The sequence below is a fragment of the Strongylocentrotus purpuratus genome, unplaced genomic scaffold, assembly GCF_000002235.5.
Source record: "Strongylocentrotus purpuratus isolate Spur 01 unplaced genomic scaffold, Spur_5.0 spur5_scaffold_14, whole genome shotgun sequence".
Taxonomy (NCBI): Eukaryota; Metazoa; Echinodermata; class Echinoidea; order Camarodonta; family Strongylocentrotidae; genus Strongylocentrotus; species Strongylocentrotus purpuratus.
Window position 1 is genome coordinate 6,504,035 of NW_022145599.1, and position 25,156 is coordinate 6,529,190.

The following is a 25,156-nucleotide window of genomic DNA, read 5'->3' on the forward strand; positions in this document are numbered from 1 at the left end:
CTTGTGACTGCCAAATTAATTAAGCCGATTGATTCTTTGCGCAGCACAAAATGTACCACCATTTGGTACAATTATGGTCTGCGCTCGCTGAATTCGTTAAGACAACTAACGGTCATTATTTTCCGACACAAATGGGACATACTACCTTTAAGCGATCGATTTTAAGTACTTAGCTACCATACAACACATCTATATCTGAGGAATATAATAAATTAAAGTTGTATACGCATAGTTCAATATATTAATGATGAAACACGGTTGCCAATAATTTGGATTATTTTTTCTTCCATCTTTATTGTTCAGTTACTATGAATCTATCTATTGATCAATAAAGTTCTGAGAAGATATGAACATCACTTATCAAAAATAAATCATAGTGTCACACAGTGGCGGATCCAGGGGGGGGGGGCGCGGGGGGTCTGCCCCCCCCCTTGCGAATTTTTATTTTGCCCCCCCCCCTTTAGCGCCAGGAGGGGGGGGCAAATTCTTAAATTTTCGAGGGCCAAAAAAAAAAAAATGTGCTCACTACCATCTTTATTGTTCAGTTACTATGAATCTATCTATTGATCAATAAAGTTCTGAGAAGATATGAACATCACTTATCAAGAATAAATCATAGTGTCACACAGTGGCGGATCCAGGGGGGGGGGGCGGGGGGGGGACCTGCCCCCCCCCCCTGCGAAAAAAAACTCGTAAAATGACATGATTTTTACCTTTATGGGGCGATGGCCCCCCCCCCCTGGCGCTCAAGGGGGGGGGGGGGCAAATTTTTTAATTTTCGAGGGCCAAAAAAAAAAAATTGTGCTCACTACCCCCACCCCCCCCCCCCCACCCCTCAATTGCAAACTACCATGGCATGTATGGGTTGTACATGTATGTTTCAGTAGAACCAAAGGGCTGGTATTTCCTTCTTATTTTCCTTCTCCGTTTCCTCTATTTTTCTGTACAGAGTTCCTTTTCAACATCGTTTTTGTATAAACATGTGACCTATATATAATTCTACGATTTAACATGCAAATAAGCATATACGTAGCCATATTCCATCTCATACTTTTGGTACGAATGACATTATTGAGTTACAGTTCCTCATCTACTAATCTTTCCTCCTCCATATATTCATCCATATTGATTGACATTTTATAAGACAGTCTGCGCTTGCCAATGACGATTATCCCTATCACTCAGATGTATAGCAAGATGACATATTAATATGTATTTGTATAATAATTGTCTTGGGCGTTTTGATGGAGATACAATGCCTTTACAATAATTCTTTTAGCTCGGTCGCTTTACTCGCTCTCAAAATTCGAAGCTGGAAATTAAAAAAATGAAGGCGAAAGACGTCAGCTCCCCTTGCGAAATACGGCTCCACATGGTAGTCAAACACACATTACTAATTTAATGATTAGGCCCTATAACAAAAAGGTCACATTAGTTTCCTTTTATAATACATGAATATACATTGTGTAAATGTATGTATAATTTCAAGCTATATTAAGACCTGGGTTATAGTATCAACACTTTCACGGTAACCCTGTGCAGACCCGATATTAAGTAACTGTTGTATACTGTCAGAATTAGACACACTTGTTTCACATACTAAAAATGTAGGTTGTACTGTGTCTATCTCGTGGTCATCATCCAGTTCAACAACAACCGTATCTTGGTTAGAGAGGCGTGTACCATTATCATCATCGTTCTCATTCATAGCCCCATGAGTATGAGTTTCATCTAATGCTTGCTCGTACGTCGGTAGTGTGTAACTCAGCTCACGACTGATGCTATAGATGGGCAATGCTGATTGTGATTGGTCAGTTTCGGGATGATCATCTGTCGCCGTGTGAGAGTGATTTGAGTCGAGAGCTGTGATTGGTGGAAAGTATACTGGAGGTGGATCGGAGGGTAGAAAGGTCCAACCAGAGGGTTCCGGGCAACTGCAAACAGACAGGTGAAAGGAAAACATTATTGCCTAACCTGGTAATCACGCCAATATCATTCAGGCATGTTGCCGTACAATGCCCAAATCGAATGGAAACTGACAGCCTATGATCAACTTCGTTTATCATAACCATGCTATTAAAAGGACATCATCTTGAGTGTTTTCAGTTAATCACTTTTCTATGAGTATTAGAATCGATGTTATGATTATTCATATTGTTAAACAAATACAGTATTGCATCGATACTTTTAAATTTGAACCGGGGGTATACACAGTGGTACAATGGCACTGACAGACGAAGTAATGAAATGATGTTAATTCCGAAATGAAAATTTAACAAGAGTAAGGAGTAAAACATATCTGCAAATTTGTCGAAGCTATTGAGAGGTAATGATAACTGCATGAACAAAAATCGTATTATCATTCGACATACTGCAATCCAATTCGTCTATATATTTGTTTTCTTCTTCTTTTTTCTCTTCTTTTCTTTTTCTTTTACTTTTGTTTGTTTGTTTGTTCTATGTTGGTGTGTGTTTTGTATACTGTTGTACTTGTTATGTGTTTAAATGTTGTGTGGGGCGGGGGTAGTAGGTGTTTTCTAGCTCTATCTCTTTTTATATCTTTAATTTTGTTTGTCTCTAAAGGAAATTGAAGAGGAATATAGGTTAACAGAATATTGTGGAAAAGAAATAATTTGAGATTTATAATCAAACTGGTCGAGAAAATAGTTGTTATTTTTTTATTTATTTTTTTTTGGTGAAAATATAATTTTGTTTATGTGAATATTTTTCATCTGTAAATGTGTAACTTTTGTTTGTAAATGTAAAAGTTCATTGGCAAATTTATTAAGACCTATGTTAAAATTATTTTGTTTTTTTGTATACAATGTTATAAATAATGTACAATTTTTCTTTATGAGAGAGATGAATAAAAACCCATGAAAACAAAAAAATAATAATGTAAAAATGAATGAAATTCTCTTAGAAAAGAAACTATTACAACAAATATCTTGACACTTAAAAGAGACATGACTTGAATATTAATTCAAAAGAGGGGAAAATGGATATAGAACACATTATCGGTCCGAAATTTTTCTCGACATTTTTTTCTCAATGTGTTGCTCATAGGTGGCACGCCTCCACCGCCCTCGATTGTAACAAGCGATAGTTTTGTTAAACCTCTCCATGGAAACATGCAAAAACATTAATGTTTCTCGGAAAATGAAACACTTTGACTGTGTATGCTCTCCTGTAAAAGTCATCAAACTCGAACTACAATGAATAGAAATTGGAGGGAATTATAGGTGGGCAATTTGGCAGAACAAACCGAGAAGAAGAAAAAAAGATGCAAAAATGATAAGATTTGGGACGTGCGCGTCGCTGATTCATGAAAGACGAATCAAATATGAAGAAGAGGAAAGATGTAATGCGTTTTGTGGCCGGTGACATTATCAATTCAAATTGAATTATCGAAGCCGAGGTCTGCAAACCGAATCAAGTTTACAAGAAAACAGTTCTAAATCTAGGCTGGGTGATGTTCACAAATATTTGAGCTGTGGGGTGAGACGAGGTCTGTGTACTATTTGATGTTTTTTCTTCTTCATTTCTTTAATGGTTGTGGCTCTCAAAAGTTAAAGGGTAAATATGAATTCATCTGAAAGAGATTTTAGTATGAATATAATTGCACTCTTTTCCCTTTTATATCTTTAAAGATAATAGGTTATAACAAACAAAGATAAACAATTACACAAGAGGGTTTACGAGAGCAAAACTGGCATTCCTATTATACTTCTGCCTCGTAAGAGTTTTTTTTTTTGGGGGGGGGGGGGGGAGGTGAAGAAATCGGGAAACCACTCAGGCATCTTTATGTTTGCTTTACGGTCTGTTAAGAACTCTTACAGTGTATGAACTTTATAATATTATTTTTTACTTTAGGAGTAATAAATCAATCAAACGCATACAGCAATATATTTATGAAGAGAATTATTAAGGCATTAAGAAGGAAAAGAATGAAATTATAGGCTTACATTACTGTCGTAGGCCCTACAGATATTTGATGAATTACCAATAATAACCTTAATAATGAATGAATAAATGCATTAAACACTACTTAACTTTATGTTACATACTTGCACTGGTAATAAATGCATTATAATAGTTTTGACAAGTGGCAGATTAATGACTGCTACATTAGGCATTTCCTGTATTATTGTACATTAACATCCACAGCACAAAAGAAATCTCATCAAAGACGTATTGTTAATGTAATCATCTACTTTCATTTTATTATTTCTAACTCCTAATTTAAGTTTCATATAATAAGTTTGTGGTTAGTGAATATCATACTAACAAAAACTCTGAATCGAAAGTCATTAAGAAGTTAATTGCGACATATTTTAACAGTACCATTGTTAAAATATGAAAGGGGAAAATGTAAAGTTACAAGAAACATACATGTAAAACAGATAGCCCACTTTCAAAATCTTCGTTAGAATAGTTTTGAATATATATTTTTTTTATTTAGGTTTTATTTCCACATTAACTGCATATGAAAATAATTTACAAAGTAAGGCATATACAAGGTAACAAAACATGTACATAATATTCGATTGATACAACAGTGATAAAAACAATGTAATGGCAAGTCATTAAATACATATGATGCTAACAATTATCTGCAGTAATGAGGAGGAAACCTTGGAAGCATAATGCTTGTAATTAAGGTTCCCTTTACATAATACATTTGTTACATAATATATAAAAAAAAAAAAAACAACACAAAAACACAAAAACGGGAGTGTGGTGCAGCCAGCCAACAAGTGTTGATAATAGCGATGGTCTCTATCATGATGACCTTACTCATTTTCATACTGGAGTAGAAGTTTAAATTTCAAGTGATATTTAAAAGTAATTAAACTTGGCAGCTGTTTGAGCGAAATGTCTAAGGAGTTCCAGTACACAGGACCAGTATAAATCAAAGTTTTTTGTTTTAGTAAAGTTCTCAGTTTGTGTAAGTGAAAAAAGGAAGACTGTCGGGTTGGATCATTATGAAGTTGTTGATTCTTTTTGAATGTCGACGTGATGGCATGAGGAGGTTCGTTAGAATTTAATCGAAACATAAAACAGCCTAAAAAGAAATTATACAGGTCATGAACTTTCAATATTTTGTTTTCTAAAAATAAACTATTAGTGTGGCTTAACCTATTAGTGTGGCAGATTATTCGTATGACGCGTTTTTGAAGTATCAATAATTTGTCCAACTGGTAATTAAACGGATTTCCCCATGCAAGTATGCCATAGTAAAGATAAGGCAAGATAAGCGTCGAGTACAAACTTTTCAAAATATATTTAGGAAAAGACATTTTTAATTTATTGATTATTCCAATGTTCCTTGATAGAGTTTTACTTAAATATAAGTATTGTTTTTTCCAAGAAAGTTTATTGTCAATGATAAAACCAAGGCATTTTGACGAATCAACTAAATTTATGATTGTTTCTTTGATGTAAAAATTGCCAGGCAATCCCGAAATAGAGTTGCTGAAGAGCATACATTGAGTTTTATTTAAGTTCAAGGAAAGTTTGTTGGCACAAATCCACTCTTCAACAAGTTTCATTTCAAGATTTACGGTTTCAAGTAGTGTATTGGGGTTTTTGTGTGAGAAAAACACAGAAGAATCATCAGCAAATAATATAAACGACAAAAAATTGGATGAGTTTTGAAAGTCATTCATATACAATATAAATAGAAGAGGCCCCAGAAGGGATTCTTGTGGCACTCCACAAATTAACTGTTGAAAGGCTGAGTCTGCTCCATTTATGGATACGTATTGATTCCTACCCCTGAGGTAGCTTTCGAACCACTCCAAGGCCCTTCCACGTATACCATAGTGTGAAAGTTTGTATAATAGAATTTGATGGTCGATTGTGTCAAAGGCCATGGAGAGGTCCAGAAACATCCCAAGGGTATGACTATGAGAGTGATCATCACTGTTGTGAAAAGAAACAATTTGTTATTCCCCTAGGAAATGGCGGTCAAACAATCTCGAACAATTATTTCGTTATGTTTCTTTTATTTGCAATACAAGCAGCATCCGGCAATACATCGGTGAATTGTCGCCACTGTCGTCATGGATGGAGCAGGGACTTGTTAGTTAGTATCCCAAGTCCCTGGATGGAGTTAGAATTAAGAAGTGGAATGATATCCTTTGTAAGGGTGTCATGCCAATAAAGAAACTCAGTAAGTTGAAAGAAAAAAAAATAACTACAAAACTTCGTAATCTGTTTATAGTATTAGAACTAGTTTCGTGACGATTATAAGACAGGGATTGAACCAGGTAAAAATCTGTTTCACCTTTATACTGATATAGTCAATTTATCATGAAAATTATTGCAGCAGCTTGTAGTTTCTATTCGTATTTTTTGTTTAATTCCTAAATGACATGGAAATAGAAAGCGAAAACGTGAGAAACTTACCGCATAAGCTCTTCAACACTGATACTAGTCTCATATGCCGGCGGAGGAGCAGTATCCTCATGATCATGTTCTCCCGATGTCGGATTAGTATTAGCCGATCTCCTGGTTGCTGAGTTCCTACGACGACGTCGTTGAAGTCGTTGTCGACGGATACGGTTCCAGCTACGATTCACGCCCTGTCCAGCTGCCGTGTTTTCCTTTCCCAAATCCCTGGCGACGTAGTACATGAAAGCGAGAGCTGAGCCGAGGAGGATGAGAAATACGCCGACGATGAGCATGGCTGAGGAGTAGGTTGCGGGGAAAGATGCGACCAGGAGTACGCCAAGGACGGTGACCAGGAATGCTTTACAGCGGAGATGACGACATCCACTAAGTGTTTCTGCGGGGGACTGTCTGTAGGACATGCCTTGCATCGTACGTGAATCACGCAGAGGCATGATCCCGATTTGATTGGAATATTCTTTCCCTCGAATTAGATGTAGAATGGAGAGAGGATACTACTCTAACAGATCGTGCTGCGAATATGCATGGGATCCATTTTGGATAATGTGTAAATAAATTGAGCTTTATTCTGTCATTGTGCGATATGCATAGTTCCGGATATACATGTACAATATTTATTAGGATACCCACTTTATCAATCCATATTGTTTAACCAATTCTTCTCAATCGTGGCGACACAGCAGGCCAGTGAGTCTATTCAGTTATAAGTTGGTTTTCTCTCTTATGGTCCATCTTGTAAAATCCAAAGGATTTGATAGTGCTCAGTGATGAGATGATGATGTATCCCTTCCAATATGTCTGTTGTACTATTAGTGAAATAGAGAGCCTACAACAACCCAAGTATCCTTGACAAGTTGACATTCATTATCTGCCCCACATCGAGAACAATGACAACCAGCACGACCAGAGAGCACCTGACAATGTATCCATGATCTTTACACAACGACTAAGAAAATCACAGAGGTCTATCCAATCGTCAAATCAATGTGCAGCAGAGACTCCGTCCGTGACTGTTCTTGGTAAAACGCATCTTCTAGAAGTAATCAGTTGACTTATTAATCCTAGGTCAGTACATGAGATGTGATGAACCACATCACAATACACCAATCGGTCTATTAGATTTGAAGCTTATGAAATGGAGAAAATTCAGGAGACTTGCCCATTCCTTCTCATCTTACATATAGTGATAACATATTGTTGTCTCCATGTTGACTTTGCAACCGACCCCGTTTCCTCGTATTCGGTTACGGTTCGGTTTATATTTAGATCAGGAAGTCTTCTTCATTTCTTCCAGGTTTATCAAGGCCAGTTTATGATATCATATATGAAATGCATTTATCAGAAATCTATACCATGACAAGTTTCGTTAAGCCTGGTTCACACTTCATGTTCCTCCTGCGATCCGATTTTCATAGAAAGGGCGGTTGCATTAAGATATTGAAATTTAGGCAACCACTATCCTCCTGATTTCAGTAATGTTCTAAAGAATGATACAGAATTTTAGCGTACTTAAAGATGTACTTGAGTTCTGGTAAAAAAAGAAAATGAATTCTCACAGAATCTAACGAAACTTACATTGAATGTTCAAGGTTACAAATAAATGTCATGTGCCAAACAATTTTGGAAGAAAATGTATACTGGCTGAGTAATGAGCATAGAAAGATAAGGAAATCAGGGTAGTACTAGCCCCGACACCATGTGTGTTGTCCCATATACATCTTTCTGTGTAAGTGATTGTTACTGTACCAAGACTCTGCCAAATTTATGATGATTTTGAAGACTCCAGAACCTTGCATTACACACCATTACTTACATGCTATATGATCAACTTTTCTGATCCATTCCACACCTTTTCTTTCACAATGCAATCGCATTACCAGAACTCAAGTTTATCTTTAACTCTTTTTGTCAGAATGAGAGCCGAATCGGCTTCACATCGTAGACAATCGTGATTCTGGTCCGATTTAGCTTTTTCTCCTTCCAGGAAACTTGAAATCCCCTAAATTTGATATTTTATTAATCACATGACAAATCAGATAAAATTGTACGTGTCTGAATTTTTATATAAAATGCTGTAAATTCTCCCCACAATTGTATCGTGTAGTGCTCGATGGGCTTAACAAAACAATGTCCAGTATTGTGTAATTCAGCTTAACCCCTAATAAAACCTTCAGCAGGTTTTTTTTTTAAATCTCAAGTTCAGAAAAGACGAGAGTCTCACAATGCTGTAATTAAGCTACAATGAAGCTAGGAAATGATTATTAACCACGGTCTCTCCCTCTCTCTGTTACTCTATATTGAAGATATATATATATATATCCATACATTTACATTTTAAAAAGTAAAAGGAATTTTGAGGTTCCTTTTGACCCTCGTTATTAATGCATATACAAAGATAATGCTTATGTTTTACATACCTTTACAAAAAGGAATGGGTAAAGTGATACACTGGTCTTCTTTAAGCAAGAAGGATTATAATTTATGCAAAATGTGTTGCTTTGTGAGCTCCCTCCCCCCAAGAAAAAAATCAATAATAATAATAATAATAATAATAATAATAATAATGTATGTTTACTGTTAGGCAATGTATTCAAAAAGAACTTCTTCACAATAATTACTGTTTTGAAAAATTAATAATGAGGTGACACGCAAGCATATATGACTCTATGACTTGTTTCTTTATAGTACTACTCCAAGTAAAGCAGTCATCGAAAATTGGATCTATTATGGTTCTGAACCTACACGTGAAACCGACCCCATGTTTGCTAACTGTGTTTAGTTTAGTACGACCTCTCCTTATCATTGGACTTCGGTCCCTTCTCTCTCTCTCTCTCTCTACCATCATATAACATTATGATTAGATAACCAATATATTACTGAATGGTTAACCGAAAACTTTATTGGATAACAGTAAAAACTGCCCTTTTATTTGCTAGACCGCCATCTCCGGACAATAGAGGACTTGGTCTAGTAGATACGTCACCGGACTGTGGATCACATGGTTCGCGGTTCGAATCCCGTCGAGGCATTAATGTCCTTTGGCGATTCATAGATCTCTCCACCAAGGTTTAGTGGATTACATTTGGCCTGCGATTAGTCTACGGAGCCCGTATCCTGCCTGTATCCCCTTTTCCATGCGGCCTCTGTGCGGAGACAGGAGGCGACCGTGAGATTTTCGTACGGATTCACGGGCTCCGCAGCCCTTACGATTTTGTTTCGCGAGAAGTTAAACAAATTTGAAAAAAATCGTAAGCCCGTAGCCCGTAAAAATGTCGTAGGTGGCATTGCACAAAAATTAGGCAGTTTTTGTTTTATCAACCTTCAACAATATTACCGAGTCACTTTAAGCGCAGTAGAGTTTTATCATAGTATCTGCGCTATATGAATGGGTATATATTATTATTAATAATTTAACTCGGCCAATAACCCTAAACATCTAGCCCTTAGTAATAATAATAATAATAATAATTACAGTGCTTATGTAGCGCCTAACACTTACTTTGTCAGAAGTCTCTAAGCGCTCTACATTAATGCAGCATAATTACCCTGGCTTTAGCAGTGCAGCTGTTACGCGCGCTGCATTTCAAGGAATAAATTCCTACCAGGTACCCATTTACTTCACCTGGGTGGAGTGTGGCAAATGTAGAGGGTAGTATTAATTAGGCTATAATCACTTTTCGGTAGCTCTCTAAATGATTTAATAATTGTCCGGGATTTATAACTACGGGAGTATCAATCTAGGGTAATAGTATTGTTCTGATACGATTCGACTGTTCAATGAATTATCACTAGCCAAAGAAATGAGGCATAATATTGAATAATCTTGTTGAATCGTTACTAACCATGTTTTACAGCTATAAGCTCTTGTCAGATTAGTTGTATTTTTTTCTCCCAAAGTGTTAAAAATACAAAATTCTTACGATTCTTACAAAAAAATTACGCTAATAAATTTAATTCACTTGCTATTAAAATTCATGCTCGAGAAACCTAAGTGATACGGGACGAATTTAGAGGCAGGGTGTGGAATAGTCCAGCCTCTGTACCGTTTTCGTTTAGCGCACCCAATCAGCTGATAAAATAACACACCCTCAACGTTGAAAGTAGACCTAGCCATTCCTCTAAATCTGGGTCCTGGTTCGTGTGGACGAAAATTTGGGGATTGCGCGATCACTGGAGAGACCGCGCTGTGTATGGGGGATAAAAAGAACGAACGGACTGAATCTGGACAAGGTGTGGAAGCGAATTACGAAGGAAACGGAATTAATTATTCATGCATGATGGGTTTCAATCCAACTGGGGAATTCTTACCACTTTAATTGTCTCCCTCTTTGACGGATAATGGATCCAACCAAAGCGGCTTTGAACAGGCGCGGATCCAGGATTTCTTAGGGGGGGGGGGGGGGGGGGGGGGGGGGAGGGGGGCACACTTTTTTTTTGGGGGGGGGGGGGGTCCGAAAAAAAATCGTAACGACTCAGCCAGCCGCTAAATAATAAATAAGCGGGGGGGGGGGGGAAAGAGGACCCTTTTTTTGGGGGGGGGGGGGGGGGGTCTCGAAATTTGAAAATTTGACATTTTGTTCCGTTGGGGGGGGGGTGAGGTCACCTTTTTTAGGTCAGCCATTGGCATATTTTTTTTATTTAAAAAAAAAAAAAAAAAAAAAAAATCACAGAAAAGGGGGGGGGGGGGTTGCTCAAAAATACGCACTTAAAAAACCGAAGGGGGTAGGGTCAACCCCCTAACCCCCTCCCCCCCCCCCCTCTTCCGTACGTGCCTACTCGTCTGGAAATAGTTTTTCCCCTCCCGCGCGAAGCGCGGAAGCTTTTACGTTTCATTAAATCATTAGAAAAAGAAGACGATTCGTTGTACAGTTTTTTACTCTTAAAGATAAACTTTAGTACTGGTAATGCGATTGCATTGTGAAAGAAAAGGTGTGAAAGGGTCAGAAACAGTTGATCATGTAGCATGTAAGTATTGATGTGCACTGCAAGGTTCTGGAGTCATCAAAATCATAATAAATTTGACCGAGTCTTAGTAAAGTAACAAACACTCACATAGAAAGCTATATATGGGACAACACACATGGTGTCGGGGATGGTACTACCTTGGTTTCCTTGTCTTTCTATGCTCATTACTCAGCCAGTATACATTTTCTTGCCAAAATTGTTTGGCACATGTCATTTATTTGTAATCTTGAACATTCAGTGTAAGTTTCGTTTGATTCTGTGAGAATTAATTTTTTTTTTTTTACCAGTACTGGAGTTTATCTTTAATCCTCGTCTTAATTCATCCCCCTCTCCAGCGCAAAGCTCGGAAGCTTTTACGTTTCATTTAATCATTAGAGAAAGAAGACGATTCGTTGCACCGTTCTCGACTCTTAATCCTCATCTAAATTCAGTTTTCCCCTCCTCCCTCCCGCGCAAAGCGCGGAAGCTTGTACGTTTCATTAAATCATTAGAGAAAGAAGACGATTCGTTGTACCGTTCTCGAAAATAATCTTCGTCTGAATACAGCTTTTACGTTTAATTAAATCATTAGCGAAATAAGACGATTCGTTGTACCGTTATGACTTTTAATCCTTGTCTAAATTCAGTTTCCCCCCTCCCACGCGAAGCGCGGAAGCTTTTACGTTTCATTAAATCATTAAAGAAAGAAGACGATTCGTTGTACCGTTCTCGACTCTTAAGCCTTTCTATCCTGTCTAAATTCAGATTTCCCCCCGCTTCGACGTTTCATTAAATTTTTAGAGAATGAAGACGATTCGTTGTTCCGCTCTCGAAAATAATTTAGTTTCCCCACCCGCGCGAAGCGCGGAAGCTTTTACTTTTCATTAAATCATTAGAGAAAGAGGAAGATTAGTTGTACCGATCTCGACTCTTAATCCTTGTCTAAATCAATTCCCCCCTCCCCCCCCTCCGCGCGAAGCGCGGAAGCTTCGACGTTTCATTAAATTATTACAGAAAGAAGACGATTCGTTGTACCGTTCCCGAAAATTATTCTCGTCTGAATTAAGTTCCCCCTGCCCTCCCCCCCGCGCGCGTAGCGCGGAAGCTTTGTCGTTTCATTAATTCATTAGAGAAAAAAGACGATTCGTTGTACCGTTCTCGACTCTTAATCCTTGTCTGAATTTCAAATATGTTCTTTGTCTATTCCCTTTTCTTCCTACGTTCTCTTCCTTTGCACTCCTCTCTTTTTTGGCCGGGGTTTATTGGGGGGGGACCACCCCACCGCCCCCTGGCTACGCGCCTGCTGTCAGATGAACATATGTTGATACCTTGTCCGCCCCGGAAGCTCAGGGGTTTTAGGCGTTTAATTACGGTCAGATGAGCATTTTTGATACCTAATTGTTACAATGGCAGGTCACTAATTGGCTTGGGGTTTAGGGGGCGGAGCCCCGGAGTCTCAAGGGTTTTAGGCACTCAATTACGGTCAGATGAGTATCGAGGGGCCCGCCTAAGGGCTCTTGGTTGGGTCCAGGGGGCAGATCCCCCAGAAGCTCAGGGGTTTTAGGTGTTTAATTACGGTCAGATGAGCATTTTTGATACCTTATTATTTGTGACACTAGCAGGACACTATTTGGCGTGGGGTCCAGGGGGCAGAGCCCCCAGAAATCAGGGGTTTTAGGCATTAAATGACCGTCATATGAGCATCTAAGGGCCCGCCTTAGGGCCCTAGGTGGAATCCAGGGGGCAGAGCCCTTAGGATTTTAGGCATTAATTTTAATCATGGTCAGATAAGCATATTTTGATACCCCATTATAATGTGACACTGGCAGTTAACTATTTTTTCTTTCTCGCCCCCTTTTCCTTTCTATTTCTCTTTAATATACTTTTTCAAAGAAAGTGTGGGGGAGGGGCTCGAGGATCCCGATCCCCGCCGTTCCGCGCGCCCTGATATGTAGGCATCTCAAGAAGCATTTTCTCGCCTGGCTGTAAATTTAGGAATTTGTCATTTTCCAACAAACGCATCAAGTGAGGAAAATTATCTCATTTCAGCATTATCTGTTAACCACCGTTATGGAATTATAAATAAACCACGTTTAAATAATATTTCTCCAACCCCCCCCCCCCCTCCCCTATCAGTATGCCAGTGCCCCCCCCCCCCCCCTCCGATCTACACCTTGTTGGCGGGAAAATTGCAACTGATATCCCTTACCTTTCTTCCTTCTCTTTTTTTTCCCTTTCCCTTTCTCTCCTCTTTCACTTTCCCTTCCCTTCCTTATCTCTCTTTTAGGTTTGCTGGGGGGAGGGGCACGGTCATTTTGGTCCCCAACCCGCTCCACACATTGTTGGCGGGATTAACCGCAACTGATCTCCGCTTCTTTTCTCCCTTTTCTTTTTTTCTTCCTCTTTTTGTTCCCTTTTAGCTCTCCTCTTTTCCTTTTCCTTCCTTCTCTCTTCTTTAGCGGGGACGGGAGGGGGGAGGCTACGGTCTTTTGCCCCCCCCCCCCTCGATCCACAACTTGTTGGCGGGAAAATTGCAACTGATATCCCCCTTCTTTTCTTTTCTTCTTCCTATTTTGTCCTTCCCTTTATCTCCTCTTTATCTTTTTTCTTTCCCTTTCCTTCCTTCTCTTTTATTTTTGTATTGGGGGGGGGGGGGGGGGAAGGGGGAGGCAAGTCCTCCCCTTCCCGATCTCCTACTTCCCTCTTTTCTTTTCTTCTTCCTCTTCTTTTTTCCCCTTTCTCTCCTCTTTCCCTTCTTTTCCTTTTCTCTCTCTCCTTTTTTTTTTTTTTTTTTGCGGGGGGGGGGGGGGGGCCAAGGCACGCTCGGCCCCCCCCCCCTGGATCCGCGCCTGGCTTTGAACAACGTCCCTGGGTCGTTGTACAAATTTAATAACACTAAATGTGTAAATGTTTGATGCTACTTTCGTTTCACAGCATATTTTCACGAAGTGACGGTAGTGAGGAAAATCGTAACGCAAAGTGAATGCAATTTTTTTTCACTACCGTCACTTCGTGAAAACAGCGACGATTTGTGTAATACACAACAAGTTGTCAATTTCTAGGATTGATTTAGATGTGTTGAATGGTTAGTTGTAAAAGACTTTGACTTGTTTTTGTTTCTTTATTTATTTTAATTCGGTGATTAAAAAAAGAAATCTTGCTTGAGAGAGAGAGAGAGAAAGAGAAAGAGAGAGAGAGAGAAAGAGAGAGAGAGAGACAACGAGAGAGAAAGATAGAGAGAGAGAGAGAGAGAGAGAGAGAGAGAGATGTGGAGAGGTGCCTTTTCTCCACCATTCAAAAACCCCTTTTGTTTATCTCTCTTAATCCTCGATAGACTATTTGTCTAGCCAACCCACTCTGATTGTAATCTGGATAATATTGATGACAAATATAATTTATATCCTGAAGTACTGTAGTTCAAGTGAGATAATTTATTATTACTGTCAGTGGTATAACGTGGGTCTAGCCACTGATGGGTAGGCCTACATGATGTTATAAGAGGGGAGGGGGAGGGAGTCACTAACCTCTATAGATGGATGAAATTCTAAAGAGCAAACAATACCATCAAGAGGGAATTGGAGGGATGGTATCATATGAGTTTCATGTTCTCCCATTAACTACGTCATTGGTTGATGTCAGAACCAAATAATAGCAAAAAAGCATAATCTACTCTAAGATAAATGTCCATACACTATGATATACAATTAATTTGATTGGTATGCTAAATTTGGCATTTTAGTCGGCATTTCCTGACTTCATCTTTTATTTCAAACTCGACACTTGCGCACAAAAGGCCCCCAATAAAAATCGTTTAGAGCCTAGTCAAGATCTTGTATGAACACAGTTTTGCGATTTACAGAGAATGTAACCAGAAGATAATTCAATAATGATGATTGTGATTAAAGTCCCTCTAAAGTGTTGGGAGCCCTAAACATTTGATGTCAACATTTCACTTAAATTGTATCATAATGCGAAAGAGGGTGTCATTGAAGACACATTTCTGCAAGGGAAATTGTGTTTAAGTCGAATATTGATAAGAGAAAACAAAATTATGTTTTCTGCGTAAAACAAAAAACCCAAATTATGTAATTTTCCATCAATATTTGTCTTCAAACAATTTTTTTTGGGGGGTAATCTTTGCAGTAGTGTTTCTTTAATGACATCCTCTTTTGCTGAATTGAGGGCTCCCAACACTTTAGAAGGGCTTTAACAACTATAGGGACTTTTTCTTGGCAATTTGTTTGACCTTCATACCTGTATCTTCAAATTGAGCAAAATGTTTTATTCTAATAGTTGTCATGTCGTCTGATAAGACCTAAAACAGACCGACTGGTCATTAAATATCTCAAGTGCTTTATCAAGTTTGTGATATCTGTGCTAAGTACTTTCTTATCAGCACAAATAGCACATAACGACCATGGAGTCATACAATCAACAGTAACATCGAGGCATGTTCAGTATGGTATGATCTACACGTTTCCAGAAAGTAAAATAACTACTCCAGTCTCCAAATGCATATGTTTGCATTTATACCAATGAGTGACAATAGGCATAATGTTTGAATGGAAAGCCATACAAACGTAGCTGTAAAGGTATTATTATCCTCCCTCTTTTTATCTATGCATGAGTGCATCTCTATGAACAGGTCAACTCAAAAGGGAGTTATATTTGTACTAATCTCGTACCCTGCACTGGCACTACTACAACCCTCTGCGGGCCCCATGTTTTGTTACTGCTTTTTGTGTGCATGAAATGAATATAATATAATATCAGAATAAAGATCAAAGTGCGCTGTAACTCAAACGCCTCTTATCTCTCTCGGTCCTTCATTGAAAGCTGATTATGACGTGGATACATACATCGATAAAAGAATTTGCGCAATATGACGATTGTTGATTAAAACTATCAGGCCAACGTTGTACGTAACTGCATGAGATGGGGGGAAGAACAGGTTGATTGCATTAATATGCAAACGACCATCAACACGGTGTTTTGACCAATCATCGTCTCATTTGTATCCTGGATTTTAAGAACCAATCTGGCGGCTTTTTCTGGCCTTAAAACTGTTAGCTTTTCACGATCAAACTACGCCATGGCCCGTACGATTGGGCCTATAAACATGATGTAACCACCCGAATTTGGTTCAAAACAGAGATTGCTGGTGATATGGCTACCAGGTCGTGATCAGTAAAGAGTAATAAAATAAAAGTTATACAAAAACAGATTTGAACAGAACTCTAAACTAGGTTTCAGTATCCTTCTGATTGTATTTCTACTTCCCTTGTTTTGTGTGTAGCAAGTATATGCTTCATCGGTTGCTACCATTATATGAATTACACTATGGATTATGAGACGAGTTTGTTTACAGCGATTTGAACTTGACTCCCATGTGCATCCTGAGGAAACGTGAAAGGAGACTAATATCATCTCATCAAATCATCGATAACTGCTAGCATCGACGGCTTTATGAACAGGAAAAATACCACAGAGGTACTATATTGTGATTTAATCAAGGACTTTGTTCTTTCTGAAACGAAGACACAAGCTCGTCTTGCAAACATTCAAAGAAAGTGATATTCCGTTTGATTGATGAGTTAAAATGTGATTTCTGACTTGAGTATATTATCATATATAGTCATGGCTCAGGAGAGCATTATTACGGACCGTGTAAGGTATCCCGGTTTCACGGGCGGGAGGCGACGGAGCAGAGAATACAAGCTAGCTACCCAGAACTTATGGGCGAAAGCTCTATCAGTGATAGGGGTAGGAGTACTGCTGCTCTTATCGTATGCTATCTTCCCACAAATACCCCTCATCGTCGTCGGCGTTTGCACCATCTTCCTAGGACTCGTTACGCTCGTCGTCGATCGCGTTATCAATAATAAATGTAAGAAGGGTAATGGTCAGCAGGAGAGCGGTGGCGGAGGTCGTCTAGGAGATGGACCCCCTGGACGTAATCCTAGTCACTCTACGTCAAATCAAGCCATGGAGAATGGAACATCACATGATATTTGGTAAGAAAATATATATAATGATATTAATTTGTAACATGAAGAATGATATAATTGAGCAAACATCGACTGGTGAATTTGTGATATCCTTAATTTTTCGATGATTATGAAGATAATATTAGTCATTACAACATTTCTAACATCAAGCTTCAATAATATAGATATATCCATTTGATAATCATAGAATGCATGATAAATATAAGCGTGAACTAGCTAGCTCATCAGGACGATAGCTAAAGGGAGAGAGAAGGAGAAAATAAGATATCAAGCATCAGGCGCGGATCCAGGATTTCTTAGGGGGGGGGGGCCCAAATTTGAAATTATGCGAGCCAAATATTGGTACGTAATGGTGACCAGCAGTGACGTAATGCGGGGAGGGGGGGGGGGTGGGTGCAGGGAGGGGCGAGTTCCCCCTCCCTCTTGACGTTTCATTGAATTATTAGAAAAAGAAGACGTTTCGTTGTACCGTTTTCGAAAATAATCCTCGTCTAAATTCAGTTTTTCCCCGCCCGCGCAAAGCGCTGGAGCTTTTACGATTCATTAAACCATTAGAGAAAAAAGACGATTCGTCGTACAGTTCTCGACTCTAAATCCTCGTCTGAATTCAGGTTCCCCTCTCCCTCCCGCGCGGAAGCTTTTGCGATTCATTAAATCATTAGAGAAAAACGACGATTCGTCGTACAGTTCTCGACTCTAAATCCTCGTCTGAATTCAGGTCCCCCCCCCCTCCCGCGCGAAGCGCTGAAGCTTTTAAGTTTCATTAAAAGCATTAGAGAAAGAAGACGATTCGTTGTACCGTTCTCAAAAATAATCCTCGTCTAAATTTTATTCCCCCCCCCCCCCACTCCCGCGCGTCTTGTTTCTCATTAGAGAAACAAGACGATTCGTATTACCTTTCTCGATTCTGAATCCTAGTCTGAATTCAGTTTTTCCCCTACCGCGCGAAGCACGGAATTTTTAACGTTTCATAAGATTATGAGAAAAAGAATATGATTCGCTGTACCGTTCTCGACTCTTAATCCTTGTCTGAATTCAGTTTCCCCCCTCCCCTCCTGCGCGAAGTGCGGAAGCTTTAACGTTTCATTAAATCATTAGAGAAACAAGACGATTCGCTGTAGAGTTCTCGACTCTTAATCCTCGTCTGAATTTAGGCTCCCTCCTCCCGCGCGAAGCGCGGAAGCTTTTAAGTTTCATTAAATCATTAGAGAAAAACGACGATTCGTTGTACCGCTCTCGACTCTTAATCCTTGTCTAAATTCGTTCCCCCCCCCCTCCCGCGCGAAGCGCGGAAGCTTTAAGTTTCATTTAAATCATTAGAGAAAGAAGACGATTCGTTGTACCGTTCTCGAAAATAATTCTCGTCTGAATTTAGTTTCTCCCCCTCCCGCGCGAAGCGCGGAAGCTTTTAGGTTTTATTAAAATCATTAGAGAAAGAAGACGATCCGTTATACTGTTCTCGATAATAATCCTCGTCTGAATTCAGTTTTTCCCCTACCGCGCAAAGCGCGGAATTTTGGACGTTTCATAAGATTGTGAGAGAAAGAAGATGATTCGCTGTACCGTTCTCGACTCTTAATCCTTGTCTGAATTCAGTTCCCCCCTCCCCTCCTGCGCGAAGTGAGGAAGCTTTGACGTTTTATTAAATCATTAGAGAAAGAAAACGATGCGTTGTACCGTTCTCTACTCTTAATCCTTGTCTGAATTTCAAAGATGTTCTCTGTCTGCTCCTTTTTATTCCTACGCCCTTTTTCTTTTCTCTCCTCTCTTTTTTATTTTGACGGCAATTTTCGGGGACCGCCCCCACAGCCCCCCCCCCCCTGGCTACGCGCCTGCGGTCAGATAAACACATTTTGATAACTTGTCCGACCCAGAAGCTCAGGGGCTATAAATTACGGTCAGATAAGCATTCAGGGGCCCGCCTTAGGGCCCCTGGTGGGGTCGAGGCGGTGGAGCCACCGGAGGCTCAGGAGTTTTAGACATTAGATTACCGTCAGATGAGCATCTAAGGGCCCGCCTTAGGGCCCTAGGTGGAATCCAGGGGCCAGCAGAGCCCCCGGAAGCTTGGGGGCTTTAGGCATTTAATCACGGTCAGATGAGCATATTTTGATGCCTCATTATTTTTTGACACTGGCAGTTAACTCTTTTTTCTTTCTTGCTCTCTTTCTTTTTTTATTTTTCTTTAATATACCTTTTCAAAAAAAAGTGTGTGTGGGGGGGGGGGGGGCTCGAGGCTCTCGATCCCCGCCGTTCCTCGGGCCCTGACATGTAGGAATTTCAAGAATCACATTTCTTGCCTGGCTGTAAATTTAGGAATTTGTCACATAAAAACGTATAATTTACTAAAAAGTGAGGAAAAATCTCTGAAATTATGTCATTTCAGCATTATTTGTAATCTACCATTATGGAATTAGAAATAAACCACGTTTAAATTTGATTTCCCACAAGCCCCCTACCCCCTATCAGTTCGCCAGTATCTCCCCTTTTTCTCTTTTCTTTCCCTTTCCTTCCTTCTCTCTTATTTTTGTGATTGGGGGGGGGGGCAACAGCCTGGGAGGCAACGCCCTTTCGGCCCTCCGATCTTTTTCTTACCCCTTTTCTTTTCTTCTTCCTCTTCTCTCTTTCCCTTTCTCTCCTCTTTCCCTTTCCCTTCTTTTCCTTTCTTCTCTCTCTCTCTTTTTTTTTTTTTTGAGCGGGGGGGGGGGGGGCCAAGGCACACTCGGCCCCCCCCCTGGATCCGCGCCTGTCAAGCATTATATCAAGAGACAGGCATATTTAGCTAAATGAAATTCGTATTAACTTATAAATGCATCTTGGTCTATATAGCGAGGGGCCCGGGGGGGGGGGGGGGGGGTAACTCAGATTTTGTTTGGACGGGGATGTGCCGCTCAAGCCTCGAAACCCGTACCTATTTTTAGGGGTCATTTTTTTTCTCAAAAGAAGACCCATTTTCCACAATTTTCGGGTGTCGCGAAATTTTTTCAAATTTTGAAAGAACGGACCCATTTTTAATGGTATTTTGGTTAAAAGTGGGACCCATGTTTAGGAAGTTTAGAGCGGTACACCCGTATGTCCTGATATGTGAGTACCCCCCCCCCCGGTAGCGAGGGGAAAACACGTAAAAAGCCAAGTTCCTCTTCTTCTCCTTCTTCGGGTTATCCTCAAAGGGCTATGTAGTCTATCACAAAGATCAGGTTCTACAAAAGACTACATATTTTTTTTCTTCTTCAAAGATGGTAAATGAACAAGCCAAATATGTGTACAGGAAGATAATGCCTAAAGAATAAAGATCTTAAAAATAGGAACTAGCAGGATGTATTTGTTTGGCCTTGGAAGCGTGATAAGTTTCTAAGAACTTTAACTAGATGCTGTCCCTTTCTTATCGAATTTTAGTCAAACCCATCAATACTTCTTATTGTAATTGTTACGTAATGATCAATCAAACACTGAACGCGCAAGTCAATAAAGTGGGTTTAATATGGGAAACGAGCGTTTCTCAGTTGTTATGAATATTCCATTTCACTTGAAAGAAAATACAAAGGGAAATGAATGTTGATTACATGCTTGGGCTAGGTGACAAACAAAAACAAAACAACAACAACAACAACAACAACAACAACACTATTTTGACCCTATGAACATTAACATCTCACAAGGTTCATAGGTTCTGACATTAACATCTCATATCATCATGCATTATTTAGTGATGTATGATGCCAAATTGTATTTTTGGGATGTTCTATTTTTAGCAACGTTTGACATTTACTTTATTGAAGAAACGGGCTGGATTTATGTTTTGTGTATCAGTGATAAATTCCCAACACGACCATATTATTGGTTACCTTAACTGTAACCTCTTGCCATCAAGTTCCGTGACTCTTTTTTACAAAAGGATCTCTGGAATGACAGCCGCAAAGCTGCGATGCACAATGTTATCTGTATCGCATCGAGTAAAATCTTACTCAAAATCTAGAATGAAATATTTCAAGAATATAATTTAAATTTGATAAAAGTTACCCCAAATGGTTTGGGCTTCCTTCAACTCTACATTGTGCAAACTTGAATTTGATACGAGTTTTAACTTTCAAATTATTAAATGTCGGAAAGTTCGAATATTTTTCCTTACACCTTGTACACAACGGTGATTATTCAACCATGTGGGGTGGGCAGAAGTATATAATCTGAACAAAACATCTGAGCACATTCATTCAGGAGGCTTGGTAAATCTGAATTATTCTGCCAAGAAAAACACTATAATATGATTGTTACCATGCAGTTTAACATCGTAGGGTTTCAAATAGGTGAAATACTTCACAGCCGTTAGAGCAATAAGGGAGTTTACAGATAGCACATGGTACAAATGAGCCCACATATCCACAGATCTTTTACACATGGAGAAGTTCCACTTTGAGCATCTTAGAATAATAACTGCCAAAGTCCTAGATGTGCTTCATGAATACCTTTTGTTTGCCCTCTTGAAAAGAATACTTCCACTTACGTATCTCAGAGTGTACCGTTGGTGCATAAATGAATAAATGAATAAATGAATAAATGAATAATGTTACAAAACTTTCATGAGCGCATATCCAGTATTCATCTCTGTGGGTTTTACCTTTTTGGTATACATGACCTTTATCTGCTCATGCTCAGACTGCAACCCTAAACTGGCTTATAAAGTGTGGATTGCCACTTTCTCAAAGTACAAACAGGGAGGTGGTACATGCCTGCACACTATCGCGCACCGGTAATTTTAATTTTAATTTAAAAAAAAATAGTTTTTAAAAAAGTTTCAAAAAGAAAAAAGAATCAAATGATACATGAAATGACGATTGAAAATGGAAAACATGGTATTGAACATTTTCTTAATCAATTCTCACGAATTATTGTTTAAGACTAGAGACTCTATAGGTCTTCACAACTTGTCTTATTTTGCTCCCCCACAGGATATGCCCGATGTCTTCAGAGTGGCCCTTCCCGCCTCCATCACCACCGCCTGTCTATACGCCTACTAACCCCATACCTCTAGATGAAACAATTGAGCTTGGTCCACCGCCATTCGAACCCCCACTTCCCCTCGGCCTCCCTCCTCCTCCTCCTCCTCTCACTCCCCCTCCTCCACTCACACCTCTCCCTTCTCGTGTTAACGATTACGAAATCGATCTATCAGACTCTGAAGAAGACGACGAGGATACGGTGACCGAGCTACCGATCATGTTCCCGCTACGAACCCGTCGACGATGCATCTCGACACCACCGCTTCCAACTTACCAAGACGTCATTGAGGAAGATCGACGAACATTAGCCTCAGCGTCTTCCATGCCGTCACTTTACTCGCATACCTCATCGTCGTCGTCGTCGCAATCACCTGTTAGCGACACAGCAGTGAGATTACCAGACACTTCAACGGCTTTATCAAACAGTGATCTCACATCGACCTCATCTCCGATCACGTACTCATCACCTGAGCATGCTTTGCGGTTGAGAGCGACTAGCTTACCCGTCATGACATCGCTAGAAAACACCTCATCGAACTAGGAACTAATCATTTGAATTACTTGTTCAAACCCGGAAGTGGTTAAATGAAGTTAACAGTAAAAAACATTAATATATAATTATATGAACTGAGTGGATTCCAATTTAGAGTCGGGAATAACAAGTTATGTACATGTATATGTGAAACCAAGAGATCTACAAAAGACTCAGCTTCTTGCCGTAACCTACTTTAAATGCTTCCTTTCTATTTGAATTCAGAGTTAGAAACGTTTGATAACCTATATTGTACTTGTTAATAAACGAACTCGGAAAACACTTAATTATCTACGATTGTGTCTTCTCAATTCATCTCTTTAACTCATTATCTAACCATATGCCAACGATGGGAAGTTGTTGGTTAAAGATACTATGTCCCTTTTGCAGCCAACATCAAATTCTGTAGAACTTTGCAGGAATTATGAAAATGTTATGTGTACGTCCTATAAAAAGTATAATGGTCAACATAAAAACTGATTGAATCTATGTGCAATCACAAAACTTACGATCATTCGGTAAAAGGGTCTGACAATCAGACTATTACATAGGTGATTGCAATCCCTCAAGTCGATTCAACAACTAATGGTCATTTTTTTCCCCACTAAAAGCCATTTTAAGCCCTTTCGTTTTGAGGGAAGTTCTAGATTAGTATTGTCTATCAAATGCCGTTGGAATTTAACCTTTTCATTTTTTGGCCTGCAGATTGGACATAATACCTTTAACATAGTCAATGTCTTTGCAACTCACAGGAGTGGATGTACGTTAGTAGCGCATTTTCAGCTGAATAGTCTCTACTATAGATGCTTCAAGCATCACTTAGGTAATGGGTATGTGCGTAATGTACCATTACTGTTATCATTAATAATAATTGGATTTATCAAAAATTATTAGGATATGTTTTTTTAGTTTGAAATGTGTTATGTTATACAGTAAGATGTTTATTGAGCTGAGAATTATCAATGAAAATAATATCACGAAAAATCCACATGTTTTAGTCCACAGATTGGATAACATAAAGAAAGGATTCTCATTAGATTTTCATTAGTATGCAATTAATTTTAAATCTCTGTTTTGGTCTGTTCGCACAATGTATGCCTAAGATTATATGAAAGGCAGGAGGGGCAATTCATTTTAGACAAAATAAAGGACAACCTAGACTAACATACGCTGTTCATTTCCGTAGTAGTAGTAGTAGTAGTAGTAGTAGTAGTAGTAGTAGTAGTAGTAGTAGTAGTAGATTCAGGTTTGTATAGCGCCCCCGGAAAACAACAGCAAATTCATTTTATAGTTATGTTGTATGAACAGATTATTTTTTTATACATTATTCTTTATATTATTTGCATATTCATCCTAATCATCGTGACCACTTAGTTGATAAGCACAAGTATTTATCAGAAACATAGAAGAATTTCACTCTCTATTTAGACTGATAATATAAATACCAAATACGGATAGCTTATGCCACATATATAAACCATAATCTATCCGATTATATATATATTTATATAGGTATTTGGAATTTGAATATAATTTGACGATTTTGTTTAATTTAAATGAAAGCTTAAACACGTATATGAGGGTGAAATGCCCGTGGTTTCATCAATGTTAATTTGACATGCTGACCTCAGCTTTTTTTAATTGACTGTGTTTAATTTATCTGGACCTGTATCACATGAATATGATAATTTGATTATCATTTACATAGCTTGTACTCTTTAAATACTATCAAATTGTAAAATATGTAAATATATATTTTTTATATCCATATCGTTTAATAAATCAATATCGATCTCTCTACATGTGCGATTATTAGTGGTAATATTTTACATTTCAATTCCACACAGTGTGTAATCAAATGACGGAAGTTAAAAGAAACAAAATAACGACACAGAGCAGAAGAGGAAGAAAAAAAGCGAACAAACGATGGCAATACAAAGAAAAGAGAGAGAAGGAAAAAAAGAAAGAGAGAGAGAGAGAGAGAGAGAGAGAGAGAGAGGAGGGGGGGGGGGGAGATTAGACATGTTAGCAGAGACACTGATGGGTGCATTTAGATTCGGGGAGAAAGGGCAGTACAGATAACATGAATATCGGCAAGAAAAGAAACACTTGAAGAGAAGGCGAAGCATTAACTAACACGGAAGTTGATTTGTGGTCTGGTATGAATTTATAATCTCTCTCCCTCTCTCTCTCTCTCTCTTTCTCTCTCTTTCCCTCTCTCTCTCTCTCTCTTTCTCTCTCTCTTTCTCTCTCTCTCTCTATAA

The 25,156-nt window shown here is 39.0% G+C and overlaps 2 protein-coding genes across 2 annotated transcripts; one reads left to right on the plus strand and one right to left on the minus strand.

Annotated features, from left to right (window-relative positions):
* Positions 1-858: 858 nt before the first annotated feature.
* LOC100893448 lies at positions 859-7,588 on the minus strand. Its single transcript, XM_003727573.3, has 2 exons — positions 6,412-7,588; positions 859-1,934 (listed from the first exon to the last, which is right to left on the minus strand). Exons 1-2 carry the CDS (start codon positions 6,846-6,848, stop codon positions 1,490-1,492), a joined length of 882 nt encoding a protein of 293 aa, XP_003727621.2. The 5' UTR covers positions 6,849-7,588; the 3' UTR covers positions 859-1,489.
* An 8,476-nt stretch (positions 7,589-16,064) lies between these two features.
* Positions 16,065-23,507, plus strand: LOC100893376 (CASP-like protein 4U1). The gene is made up of 2 exons (XM_003727572.3): positions 16,065-17,372; positions 22,310-23,507. The coding sequence occupies exons 1-2, from the start codon at positions 16,996-16,998 to the stop codon at positions 22,899-22,901; spliced, it is 969 nt and encodes a 322-aa protein (XP_003727620.2). The 5' UTR covers positions 16,065-16,995; the 3' UTR covers positions 22,902-23,507.
* Positions 23,508-25,156: the final 1,649 nt, after the last annotated feature.